Here is a 22549-nt window from a genome sequence, read left to right on the forward strand (position 1 = left end):
TGTACTGGCAACTATGTACACAACTGGTACAAGTATAAATTGGTACAATCTCTGAAGAGAGTACTCTGTCAGCATTTATTAAAATTTAAAATGTCTTATTCCTTAACCCCTAATTTTACTTATACAAATTGATCCAGCATATGTGTAAGAGAAGAAAATGTACAAATATGTACATGTATAGAGTCTGTTTTAATACTATTTGCAACAGCAGAAAACTAGGAACAATGAAGATATCCATTTATAAAGAACTAACTAAATCAATCATGGAATAACCATACTTTGAAATACTAAGCAACTCTTAATAGAATGAGGTAGAATGTGTCTTAGTTCTCATTAGTGAGACAAGTCTTTTTTGTTTCAAAGAAGTTATGCATGTACATATACGTGCATGTGTGTGCGTGTGTATTCCATATATATTCTACACATATTCCATATGTATATATGAAATAAATTTTGGAAGAGCACAAAAGCTGTCAATAGTAAATACTTTCAGAAGTGGCATCACAGTATAAGGGGTTGAGAAAGGAATTCTTTTTCTTTTTAACCTTTTTCTATAGCTCTTTTACTATAGACATAAATAATCTTTATAAATACTAGTTAATTTTTTTAAGTAATTTATTTTTTGTCAAGAAAATCGATAAATTTTTTCAAACAACTGATTTTAGCTGAAGAATGAATTTAAGAGCAGTTCATTAATAAGAATGCCATGCCCATGGAAGTTTTCAATAACTTCCTGTTCAAAAAAAGCAAGTATTTCCAGTGCCTTTGAATGTGCTCAGATAATTGAAACACATCAAGTACTAATAAAAAGTGTAGTAGTGAGCTGTTTGAAATGGTTTGATACAAGATAATATCTTAACTTTTAGATCTTTACAGAGGCTGATGATATATACAACTAAACATCTTTACCATATTTTTGAGAGAAATTTGATAATCAAATTTGATAGAAATAAATTGGAATTGAAACTAGGGACAGCTCCAGTTGTGAAAACACTCCTCCTTTTTGTTCCAAGAGTCCTAATAAAAAGTGTAAGATGATGACTGTGTTCTAAGAATTCTTCTGTGGAGTTACTAAAAACAGATGTGTTGAATATATATCCTAACGTGTGCATAAAGTCCTCTATATTCATCTAAATAATGAAATTCCGTTTCCTATTTGGGTGATTTATAATTGCAAAGCCCTTTGAAAATATATTAAATATTCAGGATAAGTCACAATATTGGCAGAAGAAGAGCTATATAAATGTCTATTTTCTTATCTGCTGTTGATGGAATCCTCCCCCCCGCCCCTTAACTTCCCATTTATCCTATCTTGTACCTTCTGCAAGCTTGATCTCATGACCCTGAGATCATGACCAGAGCCAAACCAAGAGTTGGATGCTTAACCAACTGAGCCACCTAGGCATCCCTCCTAACTTCCTTTCTAAGAGAAGAAAGAGGACAATCAGAACATAAGATTTAAAGGATATTTTCATCATGCGGATTAGGCACTATTTGTGACTGCATTGTAAAGAAAACTAAGTGACAATCCTGCAGATAAAGGAGGAAACAAGGACAATTGAAATTGTTTAATTGAACTGGATATTTTTATCTGTATTCCTTATCATTTCCCGTGCACCAAAATGCCCTTTCCACAAAATTTACATTCTATCAAGGCAGAGAACTATTATCATATCCAATGGAATTATTGTACCATTACCTCCTTTCCCTAAATATAAATAACAGGGAAATGCAGATCAAAACCACAATAAGATAACGCCTTAACCCTGACAGAAAAGCTAATATCAAAAAGACAACAGGAGCGCCTGGTGGCTCAGTCTGTTAAGTGTCCAACTCTTGATTTCAGCTCAGGTCACAATCTCAGAGTCGTGAGATAGAGCCGTGTATTGGACTCTGCACTAGACATGGAGCCTGCTTAAGATTCTCTCTCTCCTTCTCCCTTCTGCCCTCCCTCACCAACAAACAAGGGTTGGTGAGGATGTGGAGAAAAAGAACCCTTGTGCACTGTTGGTGGGAATGTAAGTTGGTGTACCCACTTGGAAAACAGTATAGAGAGTCCTCAAAAAATTAAAAATAGAAATACCATATTTTCCAGTAATTCCACGACTGGGTATTTACCCAAAGAAAACCAAAATACTAATTAAAAAAGATGTACACTCCCCTGTGTTCTTCGTAGCATTATTTGCAATAATCAAGATATGGAAATAACTCATATATATGTGATTATACATAATGGAATATTACTCAGCCATAAAAAAGAATGAGATCTTGCTCTTTGCTATAGCATGGATGGACCTAGAGTGTACTATGCTAAGTATATAAGTCAGAGAAAGACAAATATTATATGATTTCACATGTGTGTGGAGTCTGAAAAACAAAAAAAGTAAAAACAGATCCACAAATACAGAGAACAAGCTCTGGCTGCCAGGGATGGGGAGACGGGTGGGCAGAGATGGGTGAAGGGGAGTGGGAGATACAAGACTTCCAGTTATAGAATGAATAAGCTACAGAGATGAAAGATACCAACCACATAAAAGGGACATAGTCAATGGTATTATAATAATGTTGAATAGTGACAGATGATAGCTGCACCTGTGAACATAGCATGTCTATGAGTTGTCAGATGTCTGGAGTTGTCAAATCACTATATTGTATGTCTGAAACTAACATTGAGTGTCAACTATAGTTCGATTAATATATATATGTATATATATACACTCATATATGTGTATATATCAAGGATTAAAGGATGTTTCCATTCTTTTCTTGCTATAGGTACATAGTATGTTCCTAGAATGAGATCTTCAAGAAAATGGCAGTCAACCTGATAAAGCTTTTAAGTTACAAGTTGACGAGAAATAGAAAATTCTGAAACTGAAGAGTTTGTTCTTATGAAAAAAATAAAATTCTAGCTATTTTTGTGGAGACCCAGATGCTTAAATATCTAAGTTGCTGTATTTTGTGATATAAATATACTATATTTATGATATAATGATTTCATGATATAGAGTATATGATCTGTATAGTATATATATTAATTAATTTATAGTAATTTTATGTTGTGAATGCAGCATTCTCAAAATTTTTAAGATTTGGCAGCCATATAATACTAAAATTAGAATTTTTTATAAAAATGAACTTTCTTCGGTTTCATAGTTTTCCATCATGAATTTGTGATTTGAAATTCCATATCAAGGGTAACCGAGTGGGGAAAAAGAGAGGGAGAGAAACCATGAGAGACTCCTAACTCTGGGAAACAAAGGGTTGCGGAAGAGGAGATGGGTGGGGGCATGAGGTAACTGGGAGATGGGCATTAAGGAGGGCACGTGATGGAATGGGCACTGGGTGTTCTACTATATACTGGCAAATTGTAAATAAATTTTTTAAAAAATTTTAATGAAATTCTATATCAGCGTTATAGGATAGGAATATCATTTTAATGCGTTCAAGTGGTTTCATTTCCTGTGTTTAACCATGATCATCATCTGAGCAGGTTCAGGCTTGCAAGACCATTCGTTACATAATCATGGCTTCCCACTCAGTTTGTTTCTATCAGATGCTTTATGGGGATATATATTTGAGCTTTAATCTGCTTCTTGTTAATTTCGAATCTTATGCCTCATTTAACTGGTTTTTTGTTTTTTCCTTGATTGGGGCAAGTTTTCTTAAACTTCCCACTCTTTAAAAATAATACCCCACAAAACCTTGTCCTTATTTGAATTACAACCTCATTAAAGTGGATTTTTTGGCATTAGAAATTTTCAATATATGGTCCCCAACCCTACCTGTACTCAAACCACACGGGGGCTTATTAAAAACACAGATTCCTAGGGCCATTTTCCAAATCTCTGGAATAAAAATCTCTGGATGGAGCCTAGGAATTGACATTTTTAGCAAGCACCTCAGATACTTCCTTAAGTTATCTATAGATTGAAATTCATTTTCCTGCCATGAGGATTTTTGCTTTGAAATACCTTTCTTTAAATTTTTTTTTTTTGAGACAGAGTATGCACGGGCAAATGAGTGGAGGAGCAGAGGGGGAGGGAGAAAGAATCTGAAGCAGACTCCACCCTGAGCACAGAGCCCCACGTAGGGCTCAGTCCCTTAATCAGGTGATCATGACCTGAGCCAAAACAAAAAGTCTGACATTTAACTGAGCTACTCAGGTGCCCCTCTTTCTTATACTTTTATTATGTCTAAGTTTATCTTGAATTTATTATGAGATTGTTTAATTACATTGATAAACTACTTACTGTGTTCAAGGCATAGTTTGAAATGGATAAAAAATGATAAAAGAGCAATAAATCCATTTCCCATGACTAATCTGTTAGTTTTCATTCCAGTTGCTTGAGGGAAAGCCAGCTCTCATTCATGAACCTCACCATTGGCAAGCAGTAAAGGGATCCATTTTAGCAAAAAGTGAATAGGAAAGTAAAACCAAATCCGACCATTTTTTGAATAACGAGGATTTGGAAAAATAATCACTAGAAATATATTGGATTGAGAGATAGCTTATAATTCTTACAGCGCATGTTTCAGTAATATTTTCAGAGTGATTTTTTTAAATTTATTTATTTATTTATGATAGTCACAGAGAGAGAGAGAGAGAGAGAGGCAGAGACACAGGCAGAGGGAGAAGCAGGCTCCATGCACCGGGAGCCTGATGTGGGACTCGATCCCCGGTCTCCAGGATCACGCCCTGGGCCAAAGGCAGGCGCCAAACCGCTGCGCCACCCAGGGATCCCCTCAGAGTGATTTAAAAAGGATATCAAGGGACGCCTGGGTGGTACAGTGGTTTAGGGCCTGCCTTCGGCCCAGGGCGTGATCCTGGAGTCCCAGGATTGAGTCCCACATTGGGCTCCCTGCATGGAGCCTGCTTCTCCCTCTGCCTCTCTCTCTCTCTCTCTCTCTCTCTCTCTTTCTGTGTCTCTCATGAATAAGTAAATAAAATCTTTTTAAAAATTTTAAAAAATAAAAAGGATATTAAGCAACCAGTGATACTTGGCTTTATGCCAGTTCCCTATAAGGCACTTCAGGTGGTGATCCTACCATGTGGAATTTTAAGTATATTATAAATGGTAGTGTTGAGAATAAATTAGAACTAATAAATGCACCTGTACCGTTTATGACAGAAATATAGGTAATCTATGCAGCTAAGTATTTGCCTCATACTCGAGAGAATAACCCAAAGAAAGAAGCTGGCACTTAAAATACTACCCCTTTCTTCTGAATGTTTGCAAAGGACTGGTGGAGAAAATGGAGTTTCCAGAAGTCATTTAATGGGGGAGGCGGGTGTGTTTGGGTACCTGAGAGGGACGTTTGAAGCAAAGGGGCTGGACTGTGAGGTCGCAGAATCAGTGAAAGGAAGTGGCTACAGCTTGGGGTGTGGATAAAAGGCTTCCAGTATAGAAGCCAAGGAAACTGGGAGGTATTTTTCAGTAGTGCATTCAGAATACAAGTAGGGTCTACGCTGTGGCATTTTGTGGTTATTGCATGAAGAGAACAAATGTCCAGTGAAGGAACACCCAGACTTTTATAAGTTACTGCATTAAAAGGCCAGAAGGAAAGGATGAAGTGAATATGAGTTAAAGGGGTGATCACGTAAAGAGAGAGAGAGTAAATGGAGAAGAGAAGAAAATGTTTTTCCATGTTTATAATGATAAACTATACACAAGTAGAGACAGTATGGATAAAATGGAGAGCTTAGGAAGGCTCTACAATGTTTCAGGTGTAAGCATGGACAGTGCAGAGAGTAGGTGACTATAAGCTGCCATCTGGATGATTCTTTTCATTGCTGAAGAGGAGGCCATAAGGAGATGCCATAGCATAAAGAATGGCAATGTGTAACTAGCACTCATCCAAGTCGTGGGCTCACAAGGAGATGTAGAATTTTGTAAAGCACGGTTAATATATTCGAGCGTGTCTTGAATCAGAAATTTTTCCAAGTAAGAAAAGAATTTTCAGCCTAGAGAGTAGCTCACTTAAATAGTCACTACGAGAAACCCTTCCATAAAATAAAAATATCTTGAAAATTTCCTTGACATGTATTATAATGGGATTTGACCTGTAATAACAAAGGAGAAAGGACGAAGGAAATGGGATTATATCTCTACTGTTGGTATGTGAACTATCCAGAATTTCATAGCAGTAGATCCAGTCAATTCCAGACTTGTCTGATTGAGGATTATCCATATCATTTACACTTTTTTCCCTCTTGGAAAGGCTTACCTTTGTCCAAAAGAGAGGAAGTTTAGTCAATTTCCAAGCTAGTTAGAAGCACCAGTAACGGATTTGGGGAAAAGATTAAAAACTAGATGAAGTTTTCAGATGTATCTGGATTTCATTTCACTTGAGACTTTGCTGTTTTCCACCGAGGAGCAAATGTTGCCTGGTGCTAGTACTTGGAATTATGGTAGCTCTATCAGAATAATAAGTATAAAGGTATTTTTCTGAGGTTTCATTCTAATTTTTCTCTTATCTATGCAGGTGGTGCTTGGCACTTTTCATTTAATGTGAAATTTTACCCACCAGACCCTGCCCAGCTATCTGAAGACATCACCAGGTATTTGAAAGTTGACTGTGAAAAAGGCAGGCATAGCAGGAGCTTCTCTTTATTCTCTGAGGAAGAGCATGCTTACATCTGGTAACCTTTCAGTCATCCATGCTAGAAATGGCAAACCAAAGGCAACTGAGTGAGAGCAAACATCTGATGAGATGATTTGCCAAATCCTATCTGTTCACAGTTGAATCTATGGTGCTAAGCTGATACTTCCGTCTGCCTGACCCTCGCGGGAAAACATGCGGAATTGAGATGCTGTCATCCACCCACCTCAGTCAAATTGGATGGGATTCAGCCTTAAATGATATAGCAATTCCTAGTGCTCCTGCTCTAAAACTCAGAGTAAAAATGTGTCTTTGGATGCTTGTGCCTTTTATATGACCAATCTGATACACGACAGCTATTAAAAAAAAAAATCGTACACAAGTGCACACAGATACACATAAACATGTATACATTTCAGAGTTTACTTTCTCTATGCTGTCTGTACAGCGAAAATGATTCATTCGTGTTGGGAAAGGAAGACATTTTAAGAAAGGAAACTAATGTAAAAATATTCTGGTGCCGTGACTGAGCTTTGGGTGTGAGAGGAGATCCCTTTATGAGGCTATCCTGGGTTTGCCATGTGTTCCTCTAGGCTACTCCAAATCCTGCTTTGGAACCTTCCAGCTGACTTTCTCACCCTGTTTGGTAGTAAGTTTACAGCCAATCAGAGTGACATTGTGCAGTGTGTGCTGAATTTTCTGTGTAAGCCTCACATGCTTCTTGGAGGGCTTTTCAGAAAAGAGGAATTACTCAAAAAAACTCCAGTCACTGGCTATGAGTAAAAATAAATTCACCAGACATATTAGGAGAAGAGTAAAAAATAGTTACAAAAGATTTATTTTATATTTGTATTAAATCAAGGGAAATTGATGATTTCTTTTTTAAAGATGCTTTTTAATAATATTAAAGAACCTCTTAATTGTGGCTACTTTATTAGTGATAGAGCCAAATATACCTGGATTTGAAATGTTAGTGCATGGTTCCTTTCTATTTGTGCAATAATTATAGAGCCTGTGGAATGCGTAGAAACTTTTGTATCTGTATTATGTGGAGTTTACTTACGTCATCAGCTTAAAATCACATTTAGTGGGGACCTTAAGACTTTAATCGTTGTCTTCATCTTCAACAGATTAACAATTTATTTCTTATATGAAAGGTGCAAGTGTATTTTATTATTATACCTGCGTGCTTGGGCCATGAAGGGTTTTATTAAAAGTCATCAATGTTAACACTTACCTTGGAGTCTTCTGCAGTTAGTATTATATCGTAAATCTTAAAAAGCAAAAAGCAGAGAAGATAAGTCAGCTATCAGTGGATGGAAATATCTGTGTGATATTTTGACCATATTATAAGAAAATGTTTTCTATTCCTTGAGTATAAAGCTGTTTACTTGTGATGAGGTTCTCAGATTTTAAAGTAGTAATTCTTCAGTTAGTCTTCATATCAATTGGATTCTAGGAAATTCTCTAAAAAAAAAAAAAAAAAGAAGACGACGACGACGACGATTTGAAATGGGAACAGTTGTTATCATAAAGAGACCACTGCATCAGGAATGCAGGAACTTGAGAGCAGTTTATGATGTGCAATTGTTGAGTTACCTGCAATCTGTTGTGGTCATATGGCAGGACCTTTAACTGAGACATCAAAATGACACTTCCTTAAGGCTGGTAGAGACCTAATAATTGCACTTAGCAGCACCATTTTTGTATTATAATCTCCCCAACCAGAGATTTTAGGGAGTGTGTTGGGGTAATCAATGATTTGAGTTTAAATGTTAGTTATTTTAAAAGATGTTAAAGAAATATGTCTTGAGATATCTTTTACTCTGTGCTCTATTAATAAAATCTTGTTTTATTTGGAACATTGATTTGCCTCTAGATGCCGTTAAATTTTATAGCCATGTATTTTCTCCTTACATCTAAAGCAAAATATAGATGCTAGAAGATTTGTCCTGGTGATATTATGCGGCAGGAAGAAATTGTTTACAGCACAATTTGTACCAAGTGGCCTGTTTTTCACATGTCCTAATGCTGGCTTTTGGCTTTGTCTTTTGGCTCCCCGAAGGTACTACCTCTGCCTACAACTGCGAGATGACATCGTGTCTGGAAGGCTGCCCTGCTCCTTTGTCACCCTGGCCCTGTTGGGCTCCTACACTGTCCAGTCCGAACTTGGAGACTATGATCCAGATGAATGTGGGAATGATTACATTAGTGAGTTCCGCTTTGCACCAAACCACACAAAAGAACTGGAAGATAAAGTGATTGAGCTGCACAAGAGCCACAGGTGAGTGGCGGAAACCCTGAAAACATCTGTTTTACTTGTACCTAATGGGTGAGCGTCACTTGTACTACCTGCTTTTCCCAGGATGGATTTCAGTGGCATTAAGGCCAAGACTGTAGCAGAGTGAGGTTCTGTACTTGGTACAGTTCTGGGATAGTTACACTCTCACTCAGGTGTTCTTTTGGTAGTTGTTGCTGTTGTTTTTGAGAGAGAAATAGCTCAACGTGGGAGGACGGGGAGGGGCAGAGGAGGAGAGAGAGAGACACACACACACACACACACACACACACACAGAATCTTAAGCAGGCTCCATGCTCAGTGTGGAGCCTGACTCAGAGCTCAGTCTCAGGACCCTGAGACCATGACCTGAGCCGAAATCCAGAGCCAGATGCTCAACTGAGCCACCCAGGCACCCCACTCAGGGGCCCCACTCCGATGTTCTTTAAAAACCATTTTTCTTGTTATCCTCCCCTACCCCTATCAGAGCACAAATCTGCTGGTGCCTCTTTGGGGCTTGCTTATGAGGTAGCAAGGGGCTAAGTGGGAAATATTACAGCCCTGCCAGGGGAAGGAAAAGCAGCATTGTAACACACTTTTTTTTTTTTTATCTTATCAGAGGAATGACGCCAGCAGAAGCAGAGATGCATTTCTTGGAAAATGCCAAAAAACTGTCCATGTATGGGGTTGATTTACATCATGCCAAGGTATGCATTTTTTTAAACCCCAAACTTCCTATTTAATTTTATTTAATCCAATGTTGTTATTTCTATTAGCGAGTGATTTTTACTTTAGTTATTGTAAACCCAAACTTTGGGGATTCAGATCTGTGTTTGCTTTTAAGGCCTACTCAGTGGCAAAGCAAATTCACCACTCTGATATTTTAGCGAAGGGTTTGGTCTGCATGTCTCAAAGTCCCCTTGCTCCTGGCCTCAGCTACTGAAAGCCCAGACTAGGCAAAACCTCAGATTGCCCGTTGATTCAGTTAGAAATTTGTTTTCGTACAATAAGCTCCTAACTCAGCCCCCTTCCCTGTCACAGTTTTATCTTCCTTTGTGCTAACATGTGCCCTTTGCTTCTGCCAAATCCTGTCTCTGCCTTTTCTCTGAATATGCCTGTCTTTGTTTGGGCTGTCCTCCCTTCTGTCTACCTGTCCGACTTTGGCCAGTTGTCCAAGACCCAATTGTCACATCTCTTATGTGCCAAGGACCGTTGATGCCTCTGTTCTGGGTGCTTACCAGGCACTCTGAAATTCATGTTAGATTTTAATAACTCTCTCTAGAGCTTAGATTCTCTGACAAATAATCAGCACTTTGAAATAAGATTGTAATTTTGAAGTTGAACTAAAATTAACCCCCAAAGCTAATGATTGCCTAGTTGATTGGTGAAATGTTAAAGCTGTACCTTGGCTGCAGTCTTTCCAAGAGGAAGTTGGAATTGAACTGTTGGAGGATTGAGGTGGTCAGGATGCATAAAACATTTGACTCCAGGTCACACTTTTCCCAAAATCTCTGTATTTTTCCTCAGTGAGAGAGTGAATGAGCTGTTAGTCTGTTATTTGAGCAGCTGTGAATAAAAGTACTATAGAAGCATATGCAAGCTTTATGAAAACTTCCATCCAAAGCCTTTGAAGTTTGTTGGTATCTTACAGATGGATTCTGGGACTTCCGTAACATGAAAAAGGTCAATGTTGGAAGTTTAAGGGTTGTTCCTCTGATTTTAGCTGTCGAGAGATTATCACTTCTATATAGAAATGTGCCTTTACTACTGATAGACTGCATAAGTCACCAATTTCATGTTTTGGGACCCAAAGAAACACGCAGTTAACCAGCTCCGAGGCATGCAAGTATCTTAAATAGTCAAGGTTGGAGCCAGGAGATGAAGAGAGCTTCAACTGGCTCTGTGCCAGCAAATAACTTGATAACCCAGAGGACACATCAGAGGGAAATCTGTGGTCTATAGACTCAGTTGACGCTGTACGTGGGGCCACTCCCTGGTTGGCTTTTGAGGACCAGACTGATCCACACTTGGTTAGGCAAGAAAATGGTGGCCATCAAACAAATACAGGTTTGACTGGTATGTGAATCATTTTGTACATCACACAGGATGAGCACTTCCAAAGCCTGAAGGCCTGTACACTAGCAAAATCTCAGGGACTTGGCTGGGGCATCCTAGGGATGCTCTGGTACACTGAATGCCAAGCTCTTTGACATTTGTGTGTAATTACAATAGCAGGTGTAGCTCTATTTACTTGCCAGTTCGATATCATATTTTTTCACTTATTTTTCACTCAGATAAGAAAGTGTTTTGTATTTTATGCTGTATAATGTAGGATAAGGATTTGAAAAAGAAGACAAAGGCACACACTAAGATTGTTTTTTTCTTAGAGTCTTTCCCTGGGTGGCTAACAGATAAAAAAACAAGAAGGAAATGAAGGTAGCCTGTAAATTTGAGGAAATTGAAAGCTATTTTTGAGTTATATTACACACAATGATTCACTTACCATCCAGGAAAAATAAATAAATAAAGGATGAGGGCATACATTTGGGAAGTGCAACTGAGGATTTATCAGTGTTCCTATCAGTACAAATAAAATCACTTAACATTGCTGTAGCTACTAAATTAAAATAGATCACTGGTTTTTCATTCACTAATATCATTTGAAATCATGCCAATTAAAAACAAGGAATTAAGGAAGCGCAAATGCAGCCTATTATAGGATTTCATCTGAATATTAAGTATAACAAATGTTCGGTGTGGACTCCCATTTTCTCATGCAGCCATACTCCATCATTTCAAGAAGGAAATTTACTGAATTAGATTAGAGCGAATTTCCGGTTGTGAGATGATTCTCTTCTGTCGGTGGTATCAAAGGCCCTAACTTGAGCTGTGGGGCCTATTTAGAAATTCTGAATTGTGATCTTGGACTCCATGGCTCTGTATAAAGAATAAATAACATATTATTAGAGGAAGGTCCCTTGTTTTAGAAAACCTATCCTAAATGGTTTTTTTTTTTCCTTAGGGAGATTGTCTCTGCTTGTTTGTCATTTAATGTCAACCTGAGTAGGCACTATCAGAGTCATTTATTTCATGTAAGATTCTGAAATGTATATTTAAATCCCTACCGGATATCCCATGGACCAAGTGATAAATGAAGGAAGGTGAAGTCTGAACAGTGATTTTTAAATTAAAGGGAATAGTACACTCGTTTATTTTAATTATGATAGACTGAGACTATCCAGATCTTCCTCCAGTGCTCCCCACTAAAGGGAGCATTAAGTGTGTTTATTGATAGGAAACACACATGTCCCCAAGACAGACCGCTGTTACAGCTTTCAGTATAAAAGATTTATCAAGCTAACGGCAGGACTGTGGACTCTGGCAGAAGACTTAATACCCAAAGTATTTTGTTGTTGATGCTGTAGATTAATGAAGTGGAAATATTTATTCAGTTTAAAACCCCACATATTCCTGACATTTTCTCCATTTGCTCTTTCTTAATAAGCATGTATGGCTTAATGCATGCTAGGCAGATGCTGTGCTGAGCAAGCAGTTAAAAGATAAAACAGAACTGCTCTCAAGCAGCATCTAGTCTTGAAGAGGAGGAGTGGGTGTTCATTGCAACAGCGCTTGCTTGGGGTGTGCTGGCAATCACAGGGCAATATGGGGACACAGAGATGTGTGTGGTGGAAGCAAGCAGGAGAAGAGGAGGGGTCAGAGGAGGCTTTCTGATCTTCCCCATGAAGGATCTGTCTTCTCATTATTCAAAGACACTAATGGATGATCTTAAGACAGATAATATTGAAAGAGGTTTTAAAATGTCCTTTTCTTCTGTAGGTCAAAGGCCTGTTTTTCCCAAACTGTACTATTTATCAAACAGAAAGTGAATCAAGGAGCTTTTACTCAAATAGTCCTCCCTCATGTCTGCATTTCTGCTCAAGGTGCAAGGGGGTCACCTCTGAACAGCCCCGTGAGCAGATTGGCTGGTACTAAAGGATCAATAGTGCCAACTACTTGTCAGCATCAAGCTATAGCTCTTCCAATTACTCTTGCAGATTAAAGCTCTTGATAAATGGTGGGCAGTCTCTGGTCTTTGAATTCTCCTCAAATTTAATTAGGTTGTAATATCCTGCCATCAAGTATTTCTACTTCTATAGAGCAATTTCATATCCAATGGAGTGATCCATTTCCAAGGTAAAATATTTCATTTTAATCCAGTTAAGTTGTATTTGTGGACTTAGATTTCCCAGAGATGGACCAAAATATTTATTTTTGATTCTGGAAATGTTCGTTTTATGTCTTGCACTGAAAAGATTTAGGAAGTCAGTTCCCACAATATGAATGAGTCAGAATCTCCTGTCTGGATTCATCCATTTCTACAGCGCCCCTCACCTCCAAACACTACCACAGAGTGACTCAGTGCCAGGGACAGTCCTGCCAATTAATGTCACAAAAGACCTCAGCTTTGCCTCCTAGGTGCCCCCTGCTTCCAACATCCAGTAAGACAAGGGGATGAGGATGGAGACTCACACACAGTCCTGCCTTCTGTCCTTTGTTTATCCTCAGGGTTACCACATATGTTCATTTTACTCCAGTTTCACCCAAATACGGCATTTAGGGGGTATAGGCTGTTACGTGACATGTCTCCTGGGCTTTGGATGACCTCTCAAATGACCTCTGAGACTTCTCATCACACATCCCTAGGAAATGACCTGAGGAGTAGCAAAACAAGCATGTTATAAACAGAGCACGCTCCCCACTTAAAGAAGAAAACTATCTACATATAGAAAATGTGTCTGCATTTATGTATGTGACTCAGTTGTCTAAGGCAACTATGACTGGGCAGTGTGTGTATTACAGACAGTGGGCAAGTACACTCAGACTTTAAAAACCTATTTTATATTTAAATTTTACTCTGACACAAATGGTGTATAAAAAAGATCGAGGCTCTTTTTTAATGGAACATACTCCAAACCACTCATTGGAAAGGACAGGGCCTCTGTGTTAGTATACAGATTACCTGAAAGCTCTGCCTCTGGAACCAGGCTTTCCATATTCAACCAGGGTAGATACGTAACCTCTCCATGCTTTTAAAGTTTCCTCATCTGTAAACTAGGAATAGTCATAGCAGCTGTCTCAGAATATCATAGTGAAGATTAAGAGAGTTAACATGACATATGTGAACCGGCAAGAGCCATGCCCAGAGCACAATCCTAACTAAGCCCTGTATCTATCATTTGCACTGTCATCAGCACATCATCTGGTCCTTCTTCTCTGTGCACCACATTTACGTCGCAGGACATCCAGGTGAGCCAGTTCTACTCTGACAAATCTCCATAGTGATAAATACCTTCATTAAAAGTTGATTATTTAGTGGCAACATTTAAAAACAATGACTGCAGTATTTTTCTGATTGAAATTAGAGCCATCAGCAGTCCATTATGGGTTCCTGCGTGGAATGCTGTGGTGTATTAAATACCACACTCAGCTGTGAGTGGAAATAAGTGAAATACTGACCGTTTGTGTCTCGATGCTATTTTCCAGGATTCTGAAGGAGTAGAAATTATGTTAGGAGTTTGTGCAAGTGGTCTGTTGATATATCGTGACCGTCTGAGAATCAACAGATTTGCCTGGCCTAAGGTTCTCAAAATTTCATACAAACGGAACAACTTTTACATTAAGATCCGGCCAGGAGAGGTAAGTAGCCCTCCAGTTTTTGCACATACATTGGGAAGGAAGGTACCTGATAGCCAACAAAAATGTAAATTGCCAGGTCCCAGATCCTAAACATCATAGGACATGGCGAGTTATGTCTCCATGCCTGAGAGAGTTTATTGTAGATTTGTCTGATAAACAGCAATAAGTAAGATACTCTCTTCTTTTTAATGGTTTGGTTCTGATTTTATCCCAATGCATAGATGGAATAGCTTTTATTTTTGCAGGGTTTTTTTTTTTTAAGATTTTATGTATTTATTCATGAGAGACAGAGACATAGGCAGAGGGAGAAGCAGGCTTTCTGCGGGGAGCCCAGAGAAAGCAGGCTTTCTGCGGCACTTTGATCCCAGGGCCCTGGGATCACCATCTGAGCTGAAGGTAGCTGCTCAACCACCGAGCCATTCAGATGCCCTTATTTTTGCAGATTTTAACGCAAAATCAAGATACATGAATAATGTTACGTTTCAAAAACAAAGAAACTCTGAGGTGCCAAACCTTTTTTGAATGAAAAATAGATTTCTGTCTGTCCCTGTTTTATGTGCTTATGCCCTTTCTGTACTCCAAATCTGCTGGCACCGTAACACGAATAGCTTTGAGATAATGTGATCAAAGTACAAGAAAGATTAGAGCAAGAGACACCAAGGGTAAATTATGGAAATGTCTCATAGCCTAGTACATGTCTTCCTTTTTCTTTTAATCAGAAAGACTGATTAGAAAACTCAAAATTCTTAACTAATCCTTGTTCCCTGGGCAAAACCATGCAAATTTACTTATATCCTCCATGGTGGTTGACACCTAATAGGTGGTAAATATCTCCTATTATCTGTGTAACAGATGATGAATACATATATCCAGTTTCTTTTTTTTATATATATCCAGTTTCTAATGCACATGGTTAATCTAATGGAGGCAGTCAGAGCTCTAAGATTGCAGCTCATCTGTGTCTCTGAACATTTTCTGATACAATACAGAATTATCTCCTGTCTTCAAAATCAGCCTCTCCATTGGTATAAAATGTAATTTAAAAACCAGGTTATATGGGATGTAATGTACAGCATGGTGACTGTAGTTATAATACTGTATTGTATGTCTGAAAGTTGCTAAGACAGTAGATCTTAAAAGTTATCATCACAAGAAAGTAAGTCTGTGTGGGGTGATGAATGTAACTTAGACTTATTGTGATCATTTCAAATGTATATAAACATTAAATCATGTCATACACTTGAAACTAATGCTCTATGTCTCTTACACCTCAATTTCTTAAAAGCTTAAAAAAAAGCAGACTATAAGACAAGGAATCATGTTTAAAGTAAATATAAAGCCCAGCTTGTCCATGAAGGCTGAAATAATCTGTAAGCTTTTCATGTAAATACCTGAACCCAATTTTTTTATTTCCTTAAAATTGCATATCAAACTTACAACCAATATAGATTCGATTCATCATTTACAAGTGAGCATTTATTTATTGTCAGGCACCATTAGATAAATATGACCTGGTTCCTGTCCCTAAGGAACTTTCTGTTGAGCAAAGAAATAGTGTCATGGACTTTGAATTATGTTGTGAAGATCTACTTATTGCACGTATGATAATATTCCACAGACATGGGGCCAGCATGCTGTAGTGAGGTCCCAGATCGGAAAGTTGGAGAAATGCATCAGGAAACAACAGTGAGACATGGGAGGTTTTAAAGAGGATGTGATAGACTAGACGAATAATTTGGAATGAAACTCAGCAGCTCAGCAAGGAGATGCGGTGATACCTAAACTAGGGCAGAGGCCGTGGGGATAGAACAGAAGTAGCAAATGTGAGCAAGGTTCCAGAAACTGAGCCTCCTGTAAGTGTTGGACACAGAACGGAGTCCAGGAGAATCAGAGGTCTTCCGTTGGCACAAGTGAAGCTGCTGGACATGGCATTATTAGACAACGGGAGAAAACTGGGAAAATTTAAAAAAAAAAAAGATTAAATTTCTTTGAGACATATTTGCAGGGAGTGATTCTTGCATAGAAGGAAATAGAAGTCTGAAGGAGTCCTCAGCTGTATCTGTAGAATCCAGTGCTGTGGGCATGAAATAAATTACCCGAAAAATAAGGCAAGTTAGAGAAGAAGAGAGACCCTAAAGCAGAATTTCTGGGTAACATCACTTCTTGAGGAGGATGAACAAAAGCAGCCAGAGAAAGAAAAGGAGTAAGAACAGCCACAAATGACAAGGGGACGAGATTCTGAGCACATGGCTAAGCATCAGGGCCAGATGCCACAGAGCCCATGTGGGCAAGGACTGAGACAAGTGCGTCGTACTTGACAGATTCCAGGTAACAGTGGAGAGTTCCAGCAGGTGGTAGGAGCACCTGCAGGGGTGCAGTGAGGTGGGAGTGAAGGGGCCAAGGCTGCTCCTTCCTTTGATTTGTCTAGGAGCAAGATGGGGTTGTGGTGCAGGCAGAAGCAGGTTCAAGGACAGTTGGAATCCCCCCTCCTTTTCTGCAATCATATATATAACTATAACTATATATATATAGTTATATAGACTTGAGAAGAACAAATGAGAAAAAATTATTGGTGGCACAGAAGGCTCTGAAGAGGTTGACGTTGGTACAAAGCATGGAGAGAGAGAGAAATATTCAAAAAGTGCAGGAGCCTCTCTCATCTTCGGTCTAGGGAGGATTGCAGCAAGAAAAATCTTCCCAGCTTTTCACAGCAGATGGGAGGCTAATTGTTTTTTAAAACCCCTGGCCTGGGGACACCTGGGTGGCTCAGTAGTTGAGCATCTGCCTTTGGCTCAGGTCGTGATCCCTGGGACTTGAGTCCCGCATCAGGCTCCCTGCAGGGAGCCTGCTTCTGTGTCTCTGCCTCTCTCTGTCTCTCATGAATAAATAAATCTTTAAAAAAAAAAAAAACTGGCCTTAGTGTCGCATGTGGTACATATTAGATGCAGGATGAATAAATGGAGCACGGGTTAGTCAGGATCCAAAATACTCGGGTTCGTCGATTGACTGAGGCTCTTGGCCAATAGCAATTGTTATGAGTACCACTACATGTGAACATCCAGAGTAAGTACAAAATTGGGAAAGACAGTCATAGTTGGAATAGCTTGTGATGTATTTCCCATTCTCCCTCCACTGCCACCCAGCTTAGTCCCACTCAATAAGAAGTAGAAGTAAGTATCACTATCTCATATGCCATACACAGAGCTCCTCCCCTGGGTTCTTTGCTACATAAATCACTTTTTTTCTATTGACGGTATCAGTAGTCTGGTTATTTTAATGCTCTTTTAGAAAACTTTTACTGTTTAAAATGATTGCCCTCTGGTGGCCTGATGCATACTGTCTTCAGAAAATTTTAAAAATCCCAAACATTTGCAACAACAATAATAATAAAATATATTACTCAGTAAGTCAGATGTTTCACCCTGAGAAAGCAAATGGCTAATAGATCATCATCTGAGCTCTCCATGCTGAAAGATATGAAATTGTGTTCTCCCAAACTACGATCATACATGTAATATCAATAGATGTTAGTGTTTACTATGATAATCCGGATGAAAAAAATAATAATAATAATCCAGATGAGAATGCCAAAACAAAATCAGCAATATCTGATACCATGTCATCAAATACCTAGGGGAGACACACATTTTTCTGACCAGATCCTGGGAGAAAACATCATCCTGAGAATGGTACAGACAATAAACATTTTACTCATGCCCTTACATTCCAGTTGAAGTCATGATGTCACGGAGATGACATGAAAATAAGGCTTAGAAATGAGATCGGGACAAATTGGTCTCTGGAAGGGATCCAGATATCCTCTTTTTTTGCATTTAGTTTTCATGAAATCCATACTTGTCCATAAAACCTTTACTACATGCATAATGTGATTATCCATGCCTGCAGCATTTTAAGAATAGGTACAAGGTTGTTTTTTAATGAATGTGTAGGGCATGACTTCTGCATATAGCGCTTGATTTCATAAGGAAAGGAAAATTTTGTGGGTGGCATGATTTGTGATTTACTTGCTTTCGTGTTATTTATAATTCCAAACTTTACTCTTCATTATGTTTTGTTTTTTTTTTTTAATTTAGTTTGAACAATTTGAAAGCACCATTGGCTTTAAACTGCCAAACCATCGAGCTGCCAAGCGTTTATGGAAAGTATGTGTTGAACATCATACATTTTTCAGGTACGTAAAGCTGATTTTCTTTAAGGAAGAATTAGAATGATTGGGATCACTTCTACTGCCAAAGTCTGTTAGGAAAAAGAATGTGGACGCATATCCTTTTTTGCCTTCAAATTCACTGTCACAAGATTTCTTGACAGGAAATCCTAAAAACTTCTGACTGAAGGATCTTCCTTAATTTGTTTTAGACTTATCTGACCTATCTCTCCTTTATTATCTTTAGTGTCCTTTCATTGTTTTACAGGATGTCCACTTCAAGGATTCAGTCCATACCTTACTATTTCAATCATTTCTAAGTCCTCTGGCCTCCTTTGCTTATATACAGTACTCAGACTGTCAGATTTTTGTCTGTAAAATAACAAATTATCACTGTTCTTCTTCACCTACACTTATTGAAGCTCTTTGGGTTTCTAGAACCATAGGCTTCTGAGTTGTGTGAGATGTTAAAATTCAAGTCGCTGGGCAGCCTGGGTGGCTCAGCGGTTTAGCGCAGTCTTCGGCCTAGTATGTGATCCTGGAGACCCAGGATCGAGTCCCACATCAGGCTCCCTGCATGGAGCCTGCTTCTCCCTCTGCCTGTGTTTCTGCCTCTCCCTGTCTCTGTGTCTCTCATGAATAAATAAATAAAATCTTTAAAAAAAAAATTCATGTAGCCCAAACCAACCTGCATTGTATTTATATTATAGCCTCTCTACAACACTCTGGGAGTTTGTACCATGGGAATTGTAAAGTCACATTCCTTTGGCATATGATGTGTTAAACCTTTAGCACACAAAGCATTTTACCTTTGGCTAAAAAAGCTAAGATAGCATTCTTAATATTTGACTTAATAGTCTTTCTGATATTTTTTCCTTAATATCTTTAGACTGTTGTTACCAGAAGCACCTCCAAAGAAATTCCTTACCTTGGGCTCCAAGTTTCGATATAGTGGCAGGACACAAGCCCAAACAAGAAGAGCCAGTGCATTGATAGATCGTCCCGCCCCCTACTTCGAACGCTCGTCCAGCAAACGCTATACCATGTCTCGCAGCTTGGATGGAGGTAGGCATTATTCACTAACCCTTAGTAATGATAATCATGAATGGCTCCCCAGAAATAGTGTGAAACCATCACAAACTTTCCATAAACATAGGTCTTCTTGAATAGTATGAAACAAAAAGCACTCGTTGGTCTGCGGCTGAGTGACAAGTTTCTAACCCCTTCCCTCAAAAAAAAAAAACAAAACAAAACAAAAAAACAGTGCCTTTGTAAGTCTAATGTCTGTTATTGGTAGATTCATAAAAAATTCCATAAAAGAATAGCACTTTGGGAATGAAGAGCATAGCTTTCAGAAGCCAGCACCCCGATTTGGGGGAAAGATGCTCTCATTCTAAATACACTTATCACATACTCTGTAAGTAATTTGGTTCACTTGCTGGCAGATCTGAAGTGATTACCGTATTGTTTCAGTCCATTTGTTTCAGAAGGAGGACTGTAAGTTAAATTTATCTGTTTCTACAAAATGTTTACAGATAAAATGTGACTGTTGGTCAGTCAGTGCATGATAGCTGATAGAAAGGATGATATTCAAATTATAGACCTGAGGGCTCCAAGTTAAATCCTCCTGGTTAATATTAATGACTACACCAGATGGACTGGGAAAGCACTGTCATGTAAATGTTCTCCACTGTTAAGACAAATGTGTAAGTTAAACAAGGAGGGAATCACTGAAATAACATTTCTGAGGAATGACATAATAATTTCTTGTGGGTTTTTGTCTTATGTGACAGTTTCGTGTTGCTGTCTATAGTAACACACAGATGTGCTTCCCACTACAACACATGGCAGCTGTAGTAATACTTAGAAAGTGAGCCATGGCCAAGTCTCCGTTTTCTAATTCAAAGCACCTGGAGATTAGTTGTGTTATAGAAGATCTATCCTACGTGTATAAAAAGAGAAGTTTCTAGCATGTGTGTGCAATTGTAATAATAAGCAAAAACATAAAAATAATTTTAAAAAATTAAAAACGCAAACTTACAAAAATGTGGGATCACCTTCATCCTTACCTATTGTGCCACCACTTACCATAGTCCCAGGTCTCTCTTCCCTTTCACCAGACCCCAGCATGGCTGGTAGGATGGTGTAACTCCCTGAATCCCCTGATTTAGAAGGTTGTATTTCTCTAATGGAATACTTGCTAAACAGTTTGTAGGAAAAGTCAGAATTGTATCCTAAGTGCTGAATCATGTACATTACTCGTGAAGTGAAAAAACCCTCCGCTAGTAGGTAGATCCAGACTGAGGTGCATCTGTGTAGCGACTGGAGAATGATTTAAACTTCCCAGCTCTGGGTTTTCATCATTATCTGTAAAATGGGAATAAGGTCATTTGCAAAGAGTGAATGAGACAGGTATGACAGCCCTCTTGTTATAGGTGTGATGATAATTCTATTCATGATTATTCTGTGTTTTTGTGAGCTGGCCTAGGAAGTCAGTTACCATTCTCTATCTTCCAATAGTTGCCTCTTTCAGGAATACCTAACTTGGAGCCGAACTTTTGGAATAAAATGTTTATTAGGACCGTTTGGGGTTAAATTAAGATACTGAACTATTCACTTTAATGTTGAAGCTTTTCTTACTACTTTGTTCCATTTATTCTTCTTTCTCCTTGAGATAATCTCTGTAAACTATGTATTCTATAAGTCCGTGTTGGAGGAACTTTTTTGGAATCACCCCTATTTTCCCTGAGCATCATCCACTTTGTTCAGTGATGTGTACCCAAGGGAACACATGTGTTGTAACTGTTGTTTTCCTTATGGCCTTTTATGTGATAATAATTATTGACAAGACAGAAGACAATTGTGAAATAAATGTACTAATACCATACTGTCTCTTCCTCCCTGCCCAAAAGTGATGTTAGTATGTGTTGTCTCTCACTCTTTGGGGTCCTGCCAATTCTAGTATGTTTTCTGTGCTGTTGAGCTGGGTGCCATGGCTGCATGTTGGAACACAAAATGCTTTTTGCAAGGTTGCATCTTATGTAGAACACCCTAACTAGCCCATTGGGAAATGGCATCTCATATGAGCTTTTTCATCAAAACGAGGAAACATAAAATATCTTAGTGAAGATATTTTAGTGAAACAGTTTAGCTCTTATAAAAGGATTTCAGAATATTTTCTTACATTTACATTTTAAACTTCCTAAACTATGAAGCTGATTATATTTTGCCTGTGATTAGCTACTGTGTATTTGAAAAGTATCATTTATAAGTTCTAAATAAGTTGTATATATCTAAAACCGAAAATAATGAGTATCAGACTTTAAAAATGTAACTGAATTAAGCATCTTTCACTAAGACATTTTAGTTGGGATGAAAGGCTGTGTCTCATATCTTTTATGTTTGCATGCTTTGCACTTGCATGAATTTCATTAGCAACATTTGTCTTATCGTCCCAAAATATCAGAGATGAATGAGTCTGTGCATATCAGGGTAGTCTGTTTAAAGTGCAGTAGAGATTAAAACATCTCCGCACTCCAGCTGAACAGAGTCACCACCCAAATTGTACAATCTTCCCAAATTTTATGATCCCATCAAGATGCTTCATTTTCATTATTACGCATGGGACTTTTTACATTGCAGGAGTGATGGACTTTCTAGCCATTATTAATAACAGTAATTGAAAACCCCAATTCAGTGCTCCTTGGTGAATGGCACTTCCAAAGATATGCTCAAAGTCAAGTGTAGGAGTGCAGTTGTCCACTGCAAATACCGCTGTTAACTCTGGGACTTGGCGCCAGCACCTG

General features: G+C 38.4%; 1 protein-coding gene across 50 annotated transcripts in view; it reads left to right on the plus strand.

The window, feature by feature from the left end:
• EPB41L3 (erythrocyte membrane protein band 4.1 like 3) overlaps nt 1-22549 on the plus strand; it is a 226184-nt gene that overhangs the window by 177118 nt on the left and 26517 nt on the right. For all 50 annotated transcript variants that reach the window (XM_072828827.1, XM_072828810.1, XM_072828818.1 and 47 more), the window contains 6 exons: nt 6487-6562; nt 8669-8887; nt 9501-9588; nt 14426-14578; nt 18673-18770; nt 19633-19808. In XM_072828827.1, the coding sequence (XP_072684928.1) occupies nt 6487-6562; nt 8669-8887; nt 9501-9588; nt 14426-14578; nt 18673-18770; nt 19633-19808 (810 nt within the window). The remainder of the gene's footprint in view (nt 1-6486; nt 6563-8668; nt 8888-9500; nt 9589-14425; nt 14579-18672; nt 18771-19632; nt 19809-22549) is intronic.

This window comes from Canis lupus, chromosome 6 (genome assembly GCF_048164855.1).
Source record: "Canis lupus baileyi chromosome 6, mCanLup2.hap1, whole genome shotgun sequence".
NCBI lineage: Eukaryota > Metazoa > Chordata > Mammalia > Carnivora > Canidae > Canis > Canis lupus.